At 35.4% G+C, this 23,282-nt stretch overlaps 1 protein-coding gene across 1 annotated transcript in view; it reads left to right on the top strand.

Moving 5' to 3' along the window:
* Positions 1-23,282, top strand: part of CCDC178 (coiled-coil domain containing 178) — a gene marked incomplete at both ends in the record, with an annotated part of 393,288 nt that overhangs the window by 367,953 nt on the left and 2,053 nt on the right. The window contains one exon of the mRNA XM_081252141.1: positions 22,000-22,072. Within this exon, the coding sequence (XP_081108267.1) occupies positions 22,000-22,072 (73 nt within the window). The remainder of the gene's footprint in view (positions 1-21,999; positions 22,073-23,282) is intronic.

Below are 23,282 nucleotides of genomic sequence, written 5' to 3'. Positions count from 1 at the left end.
ATTAATGATAGGGCTTCCCTGGTGGCGCAGTGGTTGAGAGTCTGCCTGCCCATGCAGGGGACACTGGTTCGTGCCCCAGTTCGGGAAGATCCCACATGCCACAGAGCGGCTGGGCCCATGAGCCATGGCCACTGAGGCTACGCGTCCGGAGCCTGTGCTCCACAATGGGAGAGGCCACAACAGTGAGAGGCCCGCGTACTGTAAAAAAAAAATTAATGATAAAGTTAAAATCTGAAAGCAGCCAAAGAAAAGGAAATAAAAAATTACTTCTAACATCTTATCAGAAACTATGGAGAACAGAAGACATAGAAGAATGTGTTTAAACTGCTGAAAGAAAAAAATGAACCCAGAATTCTCTATCCAGCAAAATATCGTCTATAAACCTAATTCTAACCATATTAAAATTTATATTAAATATAAATGGACTAAAAACCCTAATTAAAAAACAGATATAGCACATTAGATAGAGATACAAAACTCAAATATAATTGTCTGTAAATAATACAGTTTAAATATGAAGTCACTATAGGTTAAAAGTATAAGGATGGAAAAAGACATGCAATGCAACACCAAGCATAATACAGTTGGAGAGGCTACATTAATATAAGATAAATTAAACTTCACAATTAGAAACGTTACCAGGTATCAAGAAGGTCATTTCATTAAGAGAAAGAATCAACCACATATAACAATCATAAATGTGTATGCATCTAATAAGAAAATTTCAAATACATAAGGCAAATACTTAAAACTTAAAGTAGAAGTAAAAAGATGCCTAATCATAGTTTGTGATTTCAGTGCTCATCGTTCGGGAATTGACAGAACGTACAGATAGAAAATCAGTAAGAACATGGAAGAATTGAACAATGCTATCAACCAACTTGACCTAATTGACATTTATAGAACATTCCATTCAACAAAAGCTGGAATATGCATTGTTTTAAAGTGCATAGTAACATTTCCAAATACAGACCATATACTGAGTTATAAAACAAGTCTTAAAATATTTTAAAGGATCAAAATAGTAAAGAAAAAAGTTGCCTGATCACAATGGAGTTATTAGAAATCAATCGTTAAAAGATACTTGAAAAATGCCCCCAATATTTGGAAATTAAGTCACACAGTTTTAATCATGTGGGTCAAAAACTGAATTATAAAAAAAAGTGAAACTATTTTGAACAGAATAAATTACCCCATGTAGTGAAATTGACAGTTCGAGGGGCATGAAGCTGAATAATTCCCTTCAGGTAAAATTAGAGGAGCTGTATCATGGATCATAGGGCTGGGGTAAAGAAGAGTACAAAAAGAGGTCAGAAAAGGATCAGGGCCAGATCTCCAGTGGGCCCAACTTAGGGAATATCTCTATTGTTTAATTAGCACCTAAACTTAGCCTTTACCATATAGAACCTAGGACAGCACCTGGGGACATCCTAATAAAGATGTGGAATAAATGAATCAAGTTCTTCTTGACCGTTAATGTAACCAAGTCAACATTGTTCTTTCCATATGTTGACATGGCTGTCAAATGATTGGTTTAAGTGTGTCTAAGAGCTACTTTATTGCCTCTAGAGGCTGTACTCCTGTTTCCCTCAAAATGACTTCCACTTACTCAGTTCATACCTTTTACTCTTTCATTCTTGCGGTTTTGTTTGTTACATATGGTATTGGTCTTCTGACCCTTTCACCTCTCAAAATATTTGGATGTTGCTCTCAGACATAATCCATTGGTGCCTTTGGGCAACAATAGTAATTGCATTACCTATCTTCCTTCCATTTGAAGATAAACAAAGGAGAACCTCAATTTAAATATTGATATCAAAATGGAAATGCATTCGTTTCACACATACATCAATGTGATGTAGATTCAGGAGGTTAAGTATTTGTCCATGTTAAATTCCATGAAATTGGGCTTCCCTGGTGGCGCAGTGGTTGGGAGTCCGCCTGCCGATTTGGGGGACACAGGTTTGTGCCCCGGTCTGGGAAAATCCCACATGCCACGGAGCGGCTAGACCCATGAGCCATGGCCGCTGAGCCTGCACGTCTGGAGCCCGTGCTCCACAGCAGGAGAGGTCACAACAGTGAGAGGCCCACGTACCGCAAAAAAAAAAAAAAAAAAAAAAAAAAAAAAATCCATTAAATTAAATTATCTACTCCCTTTATTATATTAAATAACATGCTAAAACCAAAATGGATTCCTTTTTTATTTTAAAATAAAATAAGCCTATTCAGGATTGTTTATATAAAGATATACATTTTTATGTATTCTGACTTTTTTCTTGTACTTAAACAAAATAATAGTCGCATTTTTACTTTTTTTTAATTCACCTTATACAGGCAGTACATTTTTCAAGTGGAGGAGCCATGTCAGTAATGTACAGGAGAGGAGTTTTTCAAAGACAGAACTTTAAGTTTGAAAATCAGTGACTAATGGAGCATATCCAGTAGGTATTTTTCATACAACTTAGCATCATCATTATATAATGATGCTGCTTAGATGTGAGATTAACTCGGACACATAATTTTTCATCCAAAAGTATCAAGATCATAGAACAATGAACAGAGCAGTTATAATGAGAGGAAAGTATTAAGATTAAAAATTTTTAATACAAAAAAGATAAAATTTGAAGTAGACTTGTTATTCACAAATGGTGCCAAGTCTATCATTGATAAAGAGGAAAATTATGAAGATGGAGAAAAATGACTCAGAAAACTTTCATGTGGGAATGAGATGTTATAGAGGTAAGGTAAACAAGCCTCACTTTTTAAAATTTCATATAAAGCGTACACCAAGTGGGAACTAAAGTACACTGCGCTGCATCTCTTACCTCAGTCCAACATGATGAGAGAAGTTTTACCTTTGGATTTTCATTTTTGAAAGGATCTTCACATACTATCGTAACGGGGAAATAATCCAGATGTTGACCAAACCTTGACTTGAAAAATCTCCTCATTCCTTCCCCTACATCATATCCCTCAGTTGGTAAAGGAAATATTCTCCAAACTAGTTCTGACGACCTCTCTGAAAAGAACTATAATCCAGGCAAATATAAGAAGTAAACTTACCTCATATTTACAAAGCAAGTTTCGGTTTCATGCATACCTGATTTGGGAATTATCACAGCCTTCACTGATTGGAGAGGAAGACCTGTTGCCCTATTTAGGGGTTTGGTAACTGAGATGGAGAAAAGCTGAGGGATTTGTCCACAGATTCATGGCCAGCAAGTGATGACTCTTTTAACACCTCGTCAACTATGATTTCTACCTCTCATCTCTCTTCATTAAAAATCAGTCTAAGATCTCTTCAAATTGAGCCTTTGTTGGAGTCACTTCACTAGAAAGAAGGAAGGTCACAGACCCACACAGTTAAATCTGGAACAGTTAAGTCATGAGGAAATATTAAAGGACACTGTCATTACCTTATGGAATGTATAGACCTCTGTGTTTCTTAAGCGAATATGAGCCTGCTTCAGTTATTACCACCAGGCCCTGACTTTGTCAAACGTCTATCATTTTATAGGTACACACTTCATTCTGTATCACACATTTGAAGATAACTTTTTAATAAAACAAAGCTGCTTCATGGAAGTCCCTGCGTATTTGTCATTACCTGAAATAATTATGGTATTTCAACACAGCTCCAGTAAATGTGCTGATAGACATATCATAGATTATAAATGCATCTATTGAAATGCTAACCATGGCTGCAAAGCAGATTATCTTATTTAAAGACACTGGTTTTAAAATTTAGACATTTAATTTCATTATCTTTTCCCAGAAGTATATAAGGAAATCAGAAACCTAGTGTGAATAACATTATCTTCACAGAACTGAAAACTTGCAAGAGCATTTTTTTGCCACAAACTCAATAATTTTAGTATAATCACTAACTATGTTTTTGTTTTACAGAACCAGTATGATTTGAAAAAAGAATAAAATTGCTTTTAAAGTACAAAAATAATTATGAACCACTTGAAACGTAATGTCTGTGTTTTATTTCTCATCAGAATTCATTAGTGTGTAACATCAATAATTTAGCCCATCATTTGCCAACACTGACTTGGCTCAGTAGTTCAATCATGTAACCCTGTAAACTCACTTTCCATTAAAATGAATGTTGCTGACAAAGGATAACTAAAGAGATACTTCATTTATTAACTAAAGAGGTACTTCATTTATCAACATTTTTAAATTAGGAGTTTGGGGCCACAGAAGCTTAGCTGGATGATTTATTTGAAGGATCTTTATATTAGACCTAAAGACTTTTTCCAAATCGTACGATGCTACCCACAATGATAATCACATTTCATTTGTGTAACATGTGACTCAGGGCTCTCTCTTTAGAGGCAGGCATAGCCACCTGCAGAGAATCAAATGACCTACCAGAATGAAAACTTGACTGCTTAGTATAAAATTATGAAATGTGCAGCATTCTCCTATATCTCGATTTACTCCATTGGGCATATTTCTTACAAAACCTGTAATATGGCATCTAATATGCTAATATCTTAATGTTGTTAAAATTGATTTGAGAATTAAGTAAATAGGCTAAAATTAGTTAATGATAAGTGTAAGGCTCCCCAGTATCCACAAATTGTACTTAAGTACATTCAAGTTCACTGCTTGCCCCTGATGTACACCTCCCCAGATACAAATGCCTATAGATGTTGCCGACACTATTTTGAACAAGAGAGTTTCATTTTCCAGAGTTGATCCCACATCTTGCTGCTAGGTTAACATCACACCATTTTGGTTGCAAAAAGCAAACAAATACACAAACAAACAAAAACATCTGCAGTGCAGTGAGCAAAGCATGAAGTCAGAATTCCTTACATATGTCAAAATTTTCATCTCATAGGCCTTTAAACATATAATTTCTAGCAAATGCTGTAAGACTGCATGATCAGATCTTTCCTTGCTTGTTCTGTAATAAATTAAATTCATGTTTCTTATTGAAACCTTTTTATAGAACTAGGAGGATCTCTGCATTTAGTCTCTAGAGTTGCCAGCTGGCATCTTTCTCTGTTTTGGATCAGAAAGTTCTCAGCCAGCTGATTCATTCAAAAGTCAAAACCAGGGGTGATGTTGGATTATAAAATGTTATTGTTACTGTATCAAACTGCTTCTTTTTCTTATCTCATCTCTTCCCTTCCCTCTTAGCTTTCCTTTCTTCATTAGAAACATCTATCCTGCCAGATTCTAAATAACAATGATCCTACAGAAAATCTTTCTCATGTCCTTTGTAAACTTCTCTTTATTTTATAAATTTAACATAGGAAAAAAACTCTTTCAAACATTATGAATAACGGGTTATTTTGTCTTACAATGTTGTGTTAGTAGTTATTATTCTACAGTCTTTTTGTGAAGAAACAGAGGAAGCTGCACTGTATCAATGCAGACAGCATCTGCCGGTGGATAGTGATCCAACATCATTGCATTAGCTCATGTTTCTATAGCACTTTTATGTTTTAAATTTGTGTTTATTTTCATTTGAATATCACAAATAACCCTGGAAAGGAGGATTTCATTATGCCTGTTTTACAGATAAATTAACTCAAAGAGCCTAAATGAACCATCTCTGGGACACAGCATGTACGTGGTGGAGCCAGGTTTAGACCCCATATTTTCTGATGCCCAGTCCATACTGTGGCAGGTGAAACATGCAGGAGAGAGAGACAGAGACAGAGAAGGAGAGCGGTGCATTCATAATGTGGATCTGTTGTGGAAGACAATGAAAGTTAGGCAAAGGAGAAAATTGGATGCAGCTAACACTGAATAGACATTTTAAGAGACAGTACACAAGTGACATCTTAGAAAGCTTACTCATCTAGATTTGTCAGTGAAAAAATTTGGGGAAATGGAGCCAAGAAGCTACTATAAAAATGTAGGTCAGTGCTTCCCTGGTGGCGCAGTGGTTGAGAGTCCGCCTGCCGATGCAGGGGATACAGGTTCATGCCCTGGTACGAGAAGATCCCACATGCCATGGAGCGGCTGGGCCCGTGAGCCGTGGCTGCTGGACCTGCGCGTCCGGAGCCTGTGCTCCACAACGGGGGAGGCCACAGCAGTGAGAGGCCCGCGTATCTCAAAAAAAAAAAAAAAAAAAAAGTAAGTCAACTATTGTGAGAACCTGTACTACGGTAGCAGCAAAGGAAATAGAAGAAGATAAATGGTGGACATTTCCGGGGCATGATTTCACTGACCTACTAAAACAACAACAACAAAATGATTCTAAGCCCTGGAGCTAAGGTTAACCAAAATAACAAGAAAGGAGAATGATAGGGCCCTTACTTCAAAGGAAATGAAGAGCCCCGTTTAGATTATGCATAGCTTAATAAGAGAGAGGGACCCATATGGAGATGTCCTCTGAGCAACTCAACTACTGATCAGGAGATAGTTGCCTAAGAAAGACTGTAACAACAAGTTTCATGGTCAGATTGTGAAGCCATAAAATTGGATGAACTTTGAAGAAGTTAACAAATAAAGAGAAAACCAGAGGAACAAAGGTAAGTATGTTAGCAAATGCCTGGGTTCGCCTGGAGTGGAGCATGCCATCCATCCAAGGAGAAGGAGGAGGAGAATACGGGTTAGGAAAAAAAAAATAAGAAAGTACCAATTAACAAAAACGCTGAGATTATGTATTTGAAAATTTAGCTTGGAATTTTAATATGCAGATTTAACCTGAAACGTTAGCATCGTACTATACACAATGTGTGGTTATTTTTCTTGAAGACTTCCCAAGGCCACTAATTTAGAGCAGTAATTTTAGTTGTTTTATTATTAGAGAGAAGAAGAAGCAAATGATTTTTCTGTGATAAACCTGAAGTTTATGCATTTGATCTTATATCTTATTGACTTATTATGGAAAACATGCCACAGTCATGGCATCTGTTAAGCTAAGTGGTTGTTCAACTGTATTATTCAATGTGACATATTATCCATACTTAAATCATTACTACATAAAACATTTTATGCTGTATTTCTGAGTTTGAATTAAATGTGTATACTAGTTTAGAATTTTCAAAAAAAAAAACACCCCACCAAAATGCGTTTAAACTTACCATGCATACATATAAATATTATGCATGAAAAGAAATATATGGATGGCCAACACCTGAGCCTTTAAAGTCCTCTCCCTCAAATCTGGCTTTATTAAACAGAAATATTCATGATTGTTCCTTGATCTTTCTTATTTAAAAAATGTAGAAATTAAAAAACAAAGCACAAGGATAAATCTCAGCCACTTTTCAGGCAAAACAAAAGGGAAAATATGTGTAAATTACTACTAGATATAAGCAAATAAATAAAAGACCTTTTAAACATACATCAGGAGAGAAACTAGACCAGCTAATAAATGAAGAAAGAATGGACTCTGATAGCTAGCAAATGGATCAAAGAAAGATACTCAGGGAAAAAATGGTAATATAAGCCTTTTATTAGAAAAGAGAATAAAGACTGTATTTGTAGTTAAATAGCACCTATTACTGAATACCTTGAGATAATGAAAACTTATACAACTTCTTGTTGACCAAAAGGCATTATGGAACACTAAGAAAATGAGCAGAAAGCAATCAGCAAATTCAAATGACACAAATTGTAAGGGCTGAGTGAAATTAGATAATCAGTTTACCAAGTTCCAGAAAGAAAAGTTGTTTCTAAAAATCCTGAAAATGATGAGACCTGCAAAGACCTGGGAGAATCTATATATACATTTATCTGTGTGTGTATGAAAAAATAGTATATTTTCATTAATTCAATAAGTATTTATCAAATATCTGTGTAGCCATTGTAGATATAAAGATGAACCAGATTCAGTTCCTGATCTTAAGAAAAATCCAGTCCATAGTAGAGAAGACAAGTTAAGAAGCAATGTCAGTATAGTGTGATAAATGCAATGGCAGGGTGAAAGACAGAGGTGAGAAGGCTTTCCAGACAAAAGACAAAGTACTAAGACTAGATATGAAGGAAGCTTGCACATTACTGAAATTAAACATTTCCGTATGACTTGCATAGCATGCAACTGGGCTATAGCTACAGAGGGGTATAGAGAAGGAGGCAGAAGCTAGATCTTGCAGGTAGTTGTGTGCCATGAAAACAAGCTTGGACTTTATCCTGAAGATTTTGGGTGGAAGGAGGGGAGTGGGGATTGATGTGTATAAAGAGAAGGAGATGTAAAGCATCTGAGTCTTAGAAAGATTTCTTAGGCTGATATATGGAAAGTAGAAGGTAAGTGGTTAGTGAAGGGGGCAATAGAATAGAGGTTTCCTGACTAGAGGTAAGGAGACTGACTGGGACGCTCTTGCAGGGGTTCTGTTCGGACAGCTAGTGGCCTAAGTAATGTGATGTCATTAGAGATAGAAGGTATTTAAGAGATAATAAAGCAACCTAAATGTCCATCAACAGAAGAATGGATAAAGAAGATGTGGTATATATACACAATGGAATGTTACTCAGCCATAATAAAGAATGAAATAATGCCATTTGCAACAACATGGATGGGCCTAGAGATTACCATACTAAGTGAAGCAAGTCAGACAAAGACAAATATCATATGATATCACTTATATGTGGAATCTTAAAAAAAATGATATGAATGAATTTATTTACAAACAGTAACAAACTCACAAACTTCAAAACAAACTTATGGTTACCAAAGGGGAAAGGTAGGGGGAAGAATAAATAAGGAGTTTGGGGTTAACATGTACACACTACTATAAATGTAAATATAAATATAAATATATACAAAATAATCAACAAGGACCTACTGTATAGCACAGGGAACTCTATTCAATATTCTGTAATAACCTATATGGGAAAAGAATCTGAAAAAGAATGAATATATATATATGTATAACTGTATCATTTTGCTGTACACCTGAAATTAACACAACATTGTAAATCAACTATATTCCAATATAAAATAAAAATTAAATTTAAAAATTAAATAAGCTACAAGGATATATTGTACAGCAAAAAAAAAGGAAAGAGTGCAAAAACAAGACTTTTCTTTAACTAGATGTGACACTTGATTTGCAACATACATATCTCTCTTACCTCTCCATGAATTCTGATTTCTCCATCCTCCACCATTCCTTCTTTTCTTCTTTCTTTTTTTTTAACATCTTTATTGTAGTATAATGCTTTAAAATGGTGTGTTAGTTTCTGCTTTATAACAAAGTGAATCAGTTATACATATACATATATCCCCATATCTCTTCCCTCTTGCATCTCCCTCCCTCCCACCTTCCCTATCCCACCCTTCTAGGTGGTCACAAAGCACTGAGCTGATCTCCCTGTGCTATGTGGCTGCTTCCCACTAGCTATCTATTTTACATTTGGTAGTGTATATCTGTCCATGCCACTCCCTCACTTTATCCCAGCTTACCTTCCCCCTCCCCATATCCTCAAGTCCATTCTCTTGTAGGTCTGTGTCTTTATTCCCATCTTGCCCCTAGATTCTTCATGACCTTTTTTTTTCTTCTTAGATTCCATATGTATGTGTTAGCATATGTTATTTGTTTTTCTCTTTATGACTTACTTCACTCTATATGACAGACTCTAGGCCCATCCACCTCACTACAAATAACTCAATTTCATTTCTTTTTATGGCTGAGTAATATTCCATTGTATATATGTGCCACATCTTCTTTATCCATTCATCTGTTGATGGACAGTTAGGTTGCTTCCATGTCCTGGCTATTGTAAATAGAGCTGCAATGAACATTGTGGTACATGACTCTTTTTGAATTATGGTTTTCTCAGGGTATATGCCCAGTAGTGGGATTGCTGGGTCGTATGGTAGTTCTATTTGTAGTTTTTTAAGGAACCTCCATACTGTTCTCCATAGTGGCTGTATCAATTTACATTCCCACCAGCAGTGCAAGAGGATTCCCTTTTCTCCACACCCTCTCCAGCATTTATTGTTTCTAGATTTTTTTAATGATGGCCATTCTGACCAGTGTGAGATGATATCTAATTGTAGTTTTGATTTGCATTTCTCTAGTGATTAGTGATGTTGAGCATTCTTTCATGTGTTGGTTGGCAATCTGTAGATCTTCTTTGGAGAAATGTCTATTTAGGTCTTCTGCCCATTTGTGGATTGGGTTGTTTGTTTTTTTGATATTGAGCTGCATGAACTGATTGTAAAGTTTGGAGATTAATCCTTTGTCAGTTGCTTCATTTGCAAATATTTTCTCCCATTCTGAGGGTTGTCTTTTTGTCTTGTTTGTGGTTTCCTTTTCTGTGGAAAAGCTTTTAAGTTTCATTAGTTCCCATTTGTTTATTTTTGTTTTTATTTCCATTTCTCTAGGAGGTGGGTCAAAAAGGATCTTGCTGTGATTTATGTCATGGAGTGTTCTGCCTATGTTTTCCTCTAAGAGTTTAATAGTATCTGGCCTTACATTTAGGTCTTCAATCCTTTTTGAGTTTATTTTTGTGTATGGTGTTAGGGATTGTTCTAATTTCTTTCTTTAGTATTCTTTGAACATCTGCAGAGTTGGATGAAAGGGATAGAGTGGGAAACAAGATAGATATGTCTCTTTCCCTCCTGAGTGTTGTCTGATATTGCTTCCTATTCCTTTGAAGTCTTTTAGCTCCCAGTTTTCTCTGGTACCCTCAACTCTCTTATTTCATAGAATGTGAATATCTTTCCTGCCTCTGTGTGTCTAAAGATAGTGTTTTTCATACCTCTATCATAGACATTGTTTACTAAATCCTAACAGCTTGAGTTTCTTTCACCAGATAGATTCAGACTCAGAAAATAATGTCATATTCAGCTTTATATTCCCATAGTGCCAAACACAATGTGGAATGCATGTTGCTTGACATACATGTCAAATATGTACCTACAGCATTTATGTGATATATGCCTACAACATGTTTATATGATATACACATATTTCCTTCAGAAGTCCCTAAAATTCTTGTGGGCGACATCATGGTTTATTTAGCATTATACCTTGTAGAGCACTTAGAGGGCATCATTTTAATAGGCTCTCTATAAATATTTGGTGAATAAAAGGGGCAGCTTTATCAAAGGATTATCTGAGATAATGTCCAGGATATAATCTGATACTGAACTAATTATAGACAAATAGATCAGGGCAATGTTAAGAACAATATCAGATTCAGTTTTTCCATACTTGAAGAAATATTTTTATTTTTTTTAAAGATATGCCCCGGAGGCAGTGGACTTTCTAAGGCAGGTACAGGACAATTTATTTTTTAAAATACTCTTTGGGTGATCTCTTGTTTATTAATTTTCCTGGTTCCAGTATGCCCTTAAGGCTAGAAAAAGAATCAAGAAATTGTGTTAAATCAAAAAGTCATGAGATAATACATAAAAGGAAGCTTATGAATTAACATTTTTAGAAATATAAATGTAAAGAAAACATTTTTCTGCATTTATTCATGAGCTCATTATTTACAGTAAACGTACAATAACAAAAACTTCAGAGAGTGAAAATAAGGAAGTCCAATGAAGAAAGAATTTCAAGACTGCAGAAATTAACAGTGATGCATTATGTTACCACATTGTTTTACAAGAGAAGAAAAGTTTTAGATCTGTATGAGCTATAAACGGTTTCTATCTTTTGAATTAAATGTGATATTTCTAAAAGTGCATTCTCTTCATCATTTTTATTGAGCCAGGTGACTATCATTTTGAGTAACAAAGATAAGTTCAGGAATGGCATAAATATCTGTCTTATATTATTATTAAATAAAATAGGCTACAGTTTGCCCAATGGCAAGGCTCTCAGAGACTGGTTTGCAAGACAAATGGCCCAAGATATTGATGAAGTTTGTAGATGTGAGATGGTTTTTTTCTATAAGAAATATGACTGACTGCTTAAATAGATCAAGCCTGTAGTTTTGGACTAAAGCCCTTTACCACTGTGACTTTACCAGCTAAGCCAATTGATAGATGCAGAAAATATTTAATGTGATCAGTTAAACTGTTAGGATATTATCTCATGATACCCCCAGATTATCCCACAAGGCAGAATAATTTCAATAAGATTATATACCAGCAAAGTGCCTTCAAGCATAGGTTGACATAGGTATTAACCAAAAAAAAAAAAGAATAAGTCGATGACTGAATTGTAGAACAATTGCTATTGGCGATATTAGTAAATCTAGTTTCACAGACAATTTTTTTTCTTTTGATGAAACAAATAAAGCTGTAGTACTTAGACACACAACTGTCCCACAGTAGAAGCAACAAAAATCTATAAGAGGAAAAAAATGACCTTGTTTTACAAGGATGCTAAAGCAAAAATAAGCACTGAAAACAACAAAGTACAGTAAATCATTTTATTAAGAGCTGCTTTTAGGTACATTAGATGGACATCTTTCAGAACTGAGGAACCATTATATTCTGGAAATAATTCTGAAAATGATACTTTTAGACCCTTGCGATACCGCAAAGCATTTTTATTCCTGTAATAGATAATTCTAATATGTTTAGCTAAGATTTGTTTGTCCCAATGACACTATGCAAGCTTCCATTAAAATTTAAATTCCTTCAAATAATATTTCAAAAATGAGTTTTATTATATTTGTAAATAATCTTTGAGGAATTTAAGTTTAAACCAAGAAATGTAGTTATTAATAGTTGTAATACATATAAATTAATTATTTGTAAGAACTCTAATTATGGAACCTCATATCGATTTTTAATTTGCAAGATACTCTTCATGCAATTTTGAAATTTTATTCAAAGATTTGATAGTATAGAGTGTTTTTTCAAGTTTTTTTATGTATGCAAAACCTTAAGTTCACTAAATCCAAATTCTGCAGACATACAACAACTTTGTAAAGGAAGAATACAATTGAAGGACTTATAGCACCTGATTTCAACATTCAATATAAAGCTGTAGTAATCAAAATCAACATGGCATTGGATCAAGATTTACCAATAAATCAATGGAATCGAATAGAAAGTACAAAAATAGACCCACATTTATTGACAACTGATTTTTTACAAAGCTGCAAAGACAATTCAGTGAATAAAGAAGAGTCTTTTCAAAAAGTGGTGCTGTTGGGGCTTCCCTGGTGGCGCAGTGGTTGAGAGTCCGCCTGCCGATGCAGGGGACACGGGTTCGTGCCCCGGTTCGGGAAGATCCCACATGCTGTGGAGCGGCTGGGCCCGTGAGCCATGGCCGCTGAGCCTGGCGTCCGGAGCCTGTGCTCCACAAGGGGAGAGGCCACAACAGTGAGAGGCCCACATACAGCCAAAAAAAAAAAAAAAAAAAAAAAGTGGTGCTGTTAAAATTGCGTATCTATATACAAATAAATGAAATGTGATACTTGCCTTGGACCATATACAAAAATTAACAACATGAATCATAAACATAAGTATAGAACCTAAAATTACAAATCTTCTAGAAGAAAGCATAGGAAAAAAATCTTTGTGTACTTGGAATAGGCAAACATTTCTTAGGTACAACACTAAAATGACAAGAAAAAAATAATAAATTGAATTTCACCAAAATGCAAAACTTATGCCCTTCTAAAGACACTGTTAAAATCAAATGACAAGGAATTCCCTGGTGGCACAGTGGTTAAGAATCTGCCTACCATGCAGGGGACATGGGTTCGAGCCCTGGTTCAGGAAGATCCCGCATGTCACAGAGCAATTAAGCCCATGCACCACAACTGCTGAACCTGTGCTCTAGAGCCTGTGAGCCACAACTACGGAGCCTGCATGCCACAACTACTGAAGCCCACACACCTAGAGTCCGTGCTCTGCAACAAGAGAAGCCACCACAACAAGAAGTACGTGCATCACAACAAAGAGTAGCCCCTGCTTGCCCCAAATAGAGGAAGCGCGCTCATGCAGCAATGAAGACCCAACACAGCCATAAATAAATAAATAAATAAATAAATAAATAACTTTTATTTTAAAAAAATCAAATGACAAGCCACATACAAAGAGAAAATATTTGTAAAGGATATGTCTGAATAAGGACTCGTAACCAGCATATACATTTAAAAAATAAACTCTCCAAATTCAACGTTAGGTAAATAAATGCCCAACAAAAAATGGACAAAATATTTGAATGGACAATTCACACACACAAAAATATACAAATGACAAATAAGCTCTGTAAGAACCTTCTTGTTTATGTCTCCCCTAGGCTACACCCAAGGAAGAATAGTGTTTTTCTTACTACCTTTATCTGGATGTTTCAATCATTTACTCCCTAAATAGTTGAAAGGATGTCAACCTAGAGGGCATCAGATTTCTGACTTTCTTGTCTCTTTATTCGATGGTCCAGAGCTCAGGCTTTCCATGTACTCTTCATCTCTAAGAAGGATTTCCTCTAAACAATCTACTCTTCCATCTCCAGGTGCCATTGGTCATGCCTTCTTCCCTGCAAACAATATACTAGACAGTTGTAAGAAAGACTAACAGTCAAAACACCAAGATACAAAAATACTACCCCACTTATATTTGATAATAATAATGATAACTCAATTCAGAAAATCTGTATTGAGTGCCTATAAACCAACCAGTGGACCAGGTTCTAAGATGTTAAGTTGAACAAATGCAAGTTTTGCCCACAAGGAGCATATAAGGCATGAGTAATTTGAGGATCAGTATACAGAAACTTTTCCAGAAAAAAAGCAAATAGGTAGATTAACCAGAGGAAATCAGTAAGGAAACATTGGACTCAAATACATGTTACACCAGATGGACCTGACAGATATATACATTCTATCCAACAGCAGCAAAAATACACATTCTTCTCAAACGCACAAGGAACATTCTCCAGAATAGGTCATATTTTGGGCCACAAAACAAGTCTTAACAAATTTAAGAAGACTGAAATCATATCAAGCATCATTTCCCACCACAATGGTATGAAACTAGAATTAAAGAAGAAAACTGGAAAATTCACAAATATGTGCGGGTTAAACAACATACTCCTGAACAACTGGTGGGTCAAAGAAGAAATCAAAAAGGAAGTCAAAAAATATCTTGAGACAAATGAAAGTGGAAATACACAAACCAAAATTTATGCGATGTAACAAAAGCAGTTCAAAGAGAGAAGTTTGTATCAATAAATGCCTACATTAAGAAAAACTAATCAAAAACAGTCTAACATTACACCTCTAGGAACTAGAAAATGAGTAAAGTAAGTCTAAAGTTAGTAGATGTAAGGAAATAACAAAGATCAAAGCAGAAATAAATGAAATAGAGACTAAAAAGACAATAGGAAAGACCAACGAAATTAAGAGCTGGTTTTTTGAAAAGATAAACAAATTAGACAAAACTTTAGCTACACTCACTCACCAAAAAAAAAAAAAGACTCAAATAAATAAAATAGGAAATGAAAGAGGAGATATTACAACTGATACCACAGAAATACAAAGAATACTAATAAGAGACTATTAAGAAAAATTACATGCCAACATATTGGACAGCCTAGAAGAAATGGATAAATTCCTAGAAACATACAATCTACAAAAACCAAACCATGAAGAAATAGAAAATCTGAATAGTTTCATTACTAGTAAGGATATTGAATCAGTAATTAAAACCTCTCAACAAAGGAAAGTCCAGGACCAGATATCTTCAGTGGTGAATTCTACCAAACATTTAAAGAAGAATTAATACCAATCCTTCTCAATCAGTTCTAGAAAAGAGGAGGAGGGAATACTTCCAAATTCATTTTAGGAGACTAGCATTACTCAAATACCAAAACCAGATAAGGACACTGCAATGAAAGAAAACTACAGTCCAATATTCTTGATTACATAGATGTAAAAATTCTCAACAAAACATTAGCAAACCCAAACCAAGAACTCATTAAAAGTATTATATACCATGACCAAGTGGCATTTATCCCTGGGATGCAAAGATGGTTCAACATATACAAATCAATACATGTGGTACACTACATTAACAAAATAAAGGGTAAAAATCATATGATCATCTCAATAGATGCAGAAGAAGCATTTGAAATTTTCAACATCTATGTATGATTAAAAAAAACTCTCAACAAAAAATTAGGTATAGATTGAATGTACCTCAACACAATAAAGTTCATATATGATAAGCCCACAGCTAAGATCATACTCAACAGTGAAGAACTGAAAGCTTTTCCTCTAAGATCAGGAACAAGACAAGGATGCTCACTGTCACCATTTTTATTCAACATAGTACTAAAAGCCCTAGCCAAAGCAATTAAGCAAGAAAAAGAAATAGAAGGCATTCAAATTGGGAATGAAGAAGTGAAATTGTCTCTGCACATGACATGATCCTATATATAAAAAACCTTAATGACTCCACCAAAAGAAAAAAAACAAAAAACTGTTAAAGCTTATAAAGAAATTCGGTCAAGCTTCAGGGTACAAAATCAATATACAAATATCAGCTGTTTCCTATATACTATGAACTTTCAGAAACAGAAATTAAGAAGATAATCCTATTAACAAAATCCCATTAGCATCAAAAAGAATAAATTACTTAGGAATAAGTTTAACCAAGGGGGTGACCATATACTGAAAACTATAAGACATTGATGAAAGAAGTTGAAGAAGACATAAATGAAAAGAGGTTCCAGGTTCATGGATTGAAAGAATTATTATTAAAATATCCAGGGACTTCCCTGGTGGTCCAGTGGTTAAGACTTTGCCTTCCAATGCAGGGGGTGCGGGTTCGATCCCTCTTCAGGGAGCTAAGATCCCAAATGCCTTGGTACCAAAATACCAAAACATAAAACAGAAGCAATATTGTAACAAATTCAATAAAGACTTTAAAAATGGTCCACATCAAAAATTCTTTAAAAAATAAAATAAAATATCCATACTGTCCAAAATGATGTACAGATTCAATGCAATCCCTGTCAAAGTTCCAATTGCATTTTTCATGGAAATAGAAAAAACAATTCTAAAATCTGTAAGGAACCACAGAAGACCCTGAATAGCTAAAGCAATCTTGAGGAAGAAGAACAAGATGGAAGGATCACACCTCCTGATTTCAAACTATGTTGCAAAGGTATAAAAATATTACTATAATCAAAACAGTATAGTATTGGCATAAAAACAGACACATAGATAAATGGAACAGAATTGAGAGAGGAGCAAAGACCCATGCATATATGGTCAATTAATTTTTGGAGCCAAGAATATACAATAGGGAAAGGATAGTCTCTTCAGTAGTGCTGGAAAAACTGGACGGCCACATTCAAAAGAGTATAACTGGACCCCTATCTTATACCATGCATAAAAATCAACTGAAAATGAATTGAAGAATTGAATGCAAGACTTGAAACCATGAAACTCCTAGAAGAAAACACAGGGGATAAGCTCCTTGACGTTGGTCTTGGCAATGATTTTTTTGGGTTTGACATCAAAGGCAAAGGCAATACAAGTAAAAACTAAACAAGTGGGACTACATCAAACTAAAAGGCTTCTACACAGCAAAGGAAACCATCAACAAAATGAAAAGGCAACCTATGGGATAGGAGAAAACATTTGCAAACCACATGTCCAATAATGGGTTAATATCCAAAATATACTAGGAACTCATACAACTCAATAGCAAAAAAAGAAAAAAGAAAAAAAAAGCCAATTTAAAATAAGCAAAGGAACTGAATAGACATTTTTTCCGGAGAAGACATATAAATGGTCTACAGGTACATCAAAATATGTTTAACACCACTAATCATCAGGGAATTGCAATTCAAAACCAGAATGAGATATCACCTCAACCTGTTAGCATATCCATTACCAAAAAGGCAGATAACAAATTCTGTAGAGAATGTAGAGAAAAGGGAACCCTTGTGTGCTGTTGGTGGAAATGTAAAATGGTACAGCCACTATGGAAACAGTATGGAGATTCCTAAGAAATTAAAAATAGAACTACCATATGATCCAACAATCCCATTTCTGAGTACATATCCAAAGGAAATGAAACCATTATCTTGAGGAAATATCTGTACTCTCCTGTTCATTGCAGCGTTGTTCAAAATAGCCAAAGAATGGAAACAACCTAAGTGTCCATTGATGGATGAATGGATGTCAGGTCACGTGATACCCAAGATAAAGCACATGTCTGACCCATATGGAACTTATAGTCTTTCACTAATTTAGCCTTGATGTTGTCATTTCATTGTTCATGAATATCGGGAGTTACCCCATTTCCCCTTGAATAAACCCTTAAGTGTACCATTCAAGATCCTCAATAATACAGCTCCAAACTGAACTCCCCTCAGTTTTATCAGCTAGTATTCCTAGAAACACTTATTCATTGGTCCTTAAGTAGATCCCATGCTTTTCTGTCTCCTGCCTCATCTTTCAAGGTCTAGTTTACAGGGCAGCCCTTTCATGAGATTTCACAGCTAGAAGTGTGTCATTTCCCTCCTGAAAACTACCACTTACCTGTGGCCATATCACATTCTATGTTGTGGTAAACTGTTATTTCCATATTCCTTGAGGCCAAACTGTATTCTGTACTCTGACTTAAGAGCTGGGGGTGGGGAGTGGTAGTGGCAAGAATCTTTCCTGAAAAAATGTGTGCTACTTTTCCACCTCTGACCACAATATCTGCCTTTGTGTCAGAGGGGATGCCTTAGGCATAACAAATGCAAGTAAGTGTTGAGTGAGTAAAGAAAGGGAAAGGCAATATACACTGTCCTTACAAGGGTTGAAATCTAAGCACAAGGTCTCATTTTAACTTAATTATTTTCTTCCAACCAATAGTTTTCCCAGAATATATCCTTTGGGATCATAGTAGATGGTACCAGGTAAAAGATCAAGTGGACAATAAATCTCTGAAATGCTGGATATTAAAACATTAAGCACTTTTTTAAAACTTCAGAATATCTGAGATCATCTAGTATGCTCTTGTGCTTTATAACTCTTGAAAAAGTGGGATAGAATATTTAATGTTTACCAAATTTTTGACCACAAAATATTTTGGGTTTTCTCAGTTAAAAAAACGTCGTACTCTGAGAAGAAAAGCACATGTAGGATTAAATTAATGCTAATTAAATGAACATGGGAATAGAAAAAAAAAAGGTAGTATTCAATTTTATTTACTTATTTACTTATTTATTTATTTTGAAGGCCCCTGGTGACCAACCTGAGAGTGCCATCCTCAGTCCCACAGAACCTAGTGCTCAGAGGAGCCCAGTGAAAGCCCTCATCAAGCCAATTTGATTTTTTTAGATTCTCAAATAAAAGAGACTTGCACTTTAATGCCCCCATATTTTTAAAATTTTATTTTATTTATTTTTTATACAGCAGGTTCTTATTAGTTATCTATTTTATACATATTAGTGTATATATGTCAACCCCAATCTCCCAATTCATCCCACCACCACCACCACCACCCCCAAACTTTCCCCCTTTGGTGTCCATACATTTGTTCTCTACATCTGTGTCTCTATTTCTGCCTTGCAAACCGGTTCATATGTACCATTTTTCTAGATTCCACATATATGCGTTAATATACAATATTTGTTTTTCTCTTTCTGACTCACTTCACTCTGTATGACCATCTCTAGGTCCATCCACATCTCTACAAATGACCCAACTTCATTCCTTTTAATGGCTGAGTAATACTCCATTGTATATATGTGCCACATCTTCTTTACCCATTCGTCTGTTGATGAGCTTTTAGGTTGCTTCCATGACCTGGCTGTTGTAAATAGTGCTGCAATGAACATTGGGGTGCATGTGCCTTTTTGAATTATGGTTTTCTCTGGGTATGTGCCCAGTAGTGGGATTGCTGGGTCATACGGTAATTCTATTTTTAGTTTTTTAAGGAACCTCCTTACTATTCTCCATAGTGGCTGTATCAGTTTACATTCCCACCCACAGTGCACCATCTTGGTTTCTTTTCCGTATTCCTACTTTACAAAATTCTTTGTGAAGAATTCTTTGTGAAAAAGAAGTAGTATTCAATATTATTTACAGGAATAATTTGAGGAAAGGTTACTTCTCATGTGTAATTGTAGGTAAAAAAGCCTTAGAGCCCATATTTACACAAAGATTTTGTTTTCCATTAATCTAGGAAGATCACAAACTTGATCATTCGTTCTGTGGGGTTTCACATGGAATTTTTTTCCTACCTGGCTAGAAGAGGACTCTCTTGAAAACTTTCCTCCCTTAGAATATATTGGTTTAGGATTAAGTCCTCTTTTTAAACTGTTAATAAGTTAAATGCAAAATTAAAGCATCACTTCCTCTTCATCACTTGGTATGCTGTCAAAGGTATGATTATTTTTCTGGTTAATATAAACAATATCACACTACATTTTCTAGGAGGCATCCTGGTTATCCACCAAAGTTTCATGTTTCTCCTCCCAATCTCCTCCATCCCAGCACAAAAGCCTGTAGCTTCTTTGGTCTCTCTCAATTTCTAACTTACTTTTTTGGAAATCTGCTAATATCTGAAATACCAGTTAAAATCTAGCAATATAATGTTTCTTATGAATGCTCCCCCGCCAAAAATCTAATAACATTGCATAAAAAAGACAAAGTAACAATTTTCTTTCTTCAAAATCACTCAGCTATGCAATATTTAGTTCTTTTAGGCCTTCAAAAGGTATGATTGGTATGCATAGGAAAAGTCATGTCTCTTACTTCACTTTGCAAGAGTGCACTGCAAAACACTAATAGCTGCATTGCCTTGTTAATAAACTTCAGTCAAAATGCTTTGGGAGATAATTTGATTAAAACAAAGAATAAAAAACACCGAAGCTGAAATATTGCTTTTATAAGCTGCGAGATAATTTACCATGTGCTTTTTTAATCACTTGAAATATATACATTTAAATCTAAAACACAGATGACTTAGCTTTCTCCCATATCATGTTAGTGAGCATGACTAGTTCCTTGTAATTTTTTTTCTAATACTCTCTTGTACTCTGACTTATAAGTGGAAAACTTTCCATGAAAAATGGGTACTACTTTTCCACTTTTGGCCTTGTATGTACTTCTTCTCTGCCTTAATTACAATATAAATCAGCTGCAAAAAAGATTTACAGTGATTACACCTCACTTAGAGAGCTGTGAAGATTGATCTGGAAGTGGTATGTCAAGCTCTGTGTCTGCTTCTCATCTTAGCTGGTTCTAAAGTGAAATCCAGGACACATATGGTAGTATTCCAAAAGAAGTCAATGTAGGAGGAGAAGCTCTGGTGGATCACTCTGCTCTTTGTGTTCTCACAAATATGCATAACAACTTACTATTGGAAAACTCCAGGGCGAAAGACTTTTTCAAACAATTGTGAATCTCAAGCCATTTATTAAGTTAGGAGAAAAGATCCCCATAGCAACTGAACTGATCCCTCCATAGCCCCCATTTTCTCTCCATGTGGTCAACTAGATGGGATGGTATTTGGAACAGAAATCTTATTGTTTTGAGTGGATTAATTCTTATCACCACCTATAAGAATTTATTAAGGACTTACTATATTCAGATCACTGTGCTAGTTTCTCAGAGAGAGGTTAATCAATCCTTACCTTTAGGAAGTTTGTCTTTTTTCTATGGCAAGTTCACTCATCAATGTGATTATACCAAAGCAAACACAGAGTTAAGAAGCAAAGTGGACACAGTATAACTTGACTTTCATATTTCTCCTTCCTCAAAAGTTTTGGAATGTGCTGAATTTTGGTTTAAGTTCATAGCGTGACCTAATTTGTCAGACCTCTGGAGACATCTGTCCCACCCACCCTACTGCTGTTCAAGCAGGCTGGCGCCATTCTGATCTAAAGAATCAAAGAGATGAAATAGCATGCCTTTTAGAGTTCTTCGTGTTGGGTTTCTTTGAAAGCATCTTTTTTTTAACTTGACTGCTTCAGTTAAAAGATGACGTCAGTGATTCCTTCTTGATGAAATGTAATAAAGTCTCTAATAAATTATTTGGACAGCTATTGGCTAATTTGCCAGTACATTCCTTTTAAAAATGGGCTTCTCTTGCCAAACAGCCCTCCTGAAAAATCATATTTTTCTGTTCAATTGTTCCTTACTTTTATTGTTTTCCTATAGCAGAATGATCCTGTTGAATAATCCAGTGCCAAAGATTTTCACTCTCAGCTCATATGAGGCTTCAGAAAGGAATGTAATCATACTTAAAAAATAAAGTAGATCCTCAAATCTAGAAATTAGCGAGTAATTGAAATTATCATCACAGTGTTTTAACTGATGACCATTGAACTCTTTTCTGGCAAACGGCTCATGGAGCATTAATTGCATGTCACATTACAGACCTGCAGAGTTAAGTTCTGTCTTGCCCTTGGGACTGTGAGGTCTGAAGCAACTTTGTAAGTGTCTTTCAAGGTAGAAAAAAAAATCATTAAACTGCAGAAGTTCTAGGTCTGGAAAGTATGTGCCTTGCTGTCCTTTCAAATCTCATTCCCTGACTCTCAAGCCCATATTCTTGAGTATCTACCACTTGAGAAGCCCTGCCTCCTTCTGCTTCTACCCATAGCACCCAACTATCTTACTAAGAACACTCTGGAAGACCATTTCCTACATAAAGCAAATCCAAAAGGTTTAGAATGGAAAGTTGATTCTGATTTCACTTTCTCTGATCGATGTTTGAATGGGGACAACCTGGACTTTTTTTTTACAGTCCTATATACATTTTAGTGGATTTTTTAAAATAGCTTACAGTAGGGACTATTACTAATATAGGAATAGGATCCTAATTTAGGGACAAAATATAAAATACCTTTCTCTCTTGTATCAGCAAATAATATTAGCAGATACAATATCTGCATTATGAAGTTTGCAAGGTGAAAAAGAAGAAAAGTGGATAAAAATTCATGAAAGGTAGCTTTGAAAGTGTGACCAAGTACAAACCTTATGCAAACATTCACAGAAATATAAATCTTATTATTTCAAATTTCATTCATTCAAAAGTGTGTCTTCTTTTTCTTCATAATTCATACAGGGCTTGGGTTGACAGTGGATTTGATCTTCACCATGAAAAAGATTTTACTTCCCTAATCAATAATGAAAACACAGGGCTTCCCTGGTGGCGCAGTGGTTGAGAGTCCATCTGCCGATGCAGGGGACGCGGGTTCGTGCCCCGGTCCAAGAAGATCCCACATGCCGCGGAGTGGCTGGGCCTGTGAACCATGGCTGCTGAGCCTGCGCGTCCGGAGCCTGTGCTCCACAACGGGAGAGGCCACAACAGTGAGAGGCCCGCATACAGCAAAAAAAAAAAAAAAAAAAAAAAAAAATGAAAACACAATATGAAAGAAATGTTTACGAACTTAAGCAAATGGACTCTTTGAGCACCTTAGAAGCACTCCTACATATCAGGA

This window comes from Mesoplodon bidens (assembly GCF_964165515.1).
Source record: "Mesoplodon bidens genome assembly, chromosome: 13".
Taxonomy (NCBI): domain Eukaryota; kingdom Metazoa; phylum Chordata; class Mammalia; order Artiodactyla; family Ziphiidae; genus Mesoplodon; species Mesoplodon bidens.
Note: the sequence above shows the minus strand (reverse complement) of the source record. Positions and strands in the feature narration are given on the sequence as shown.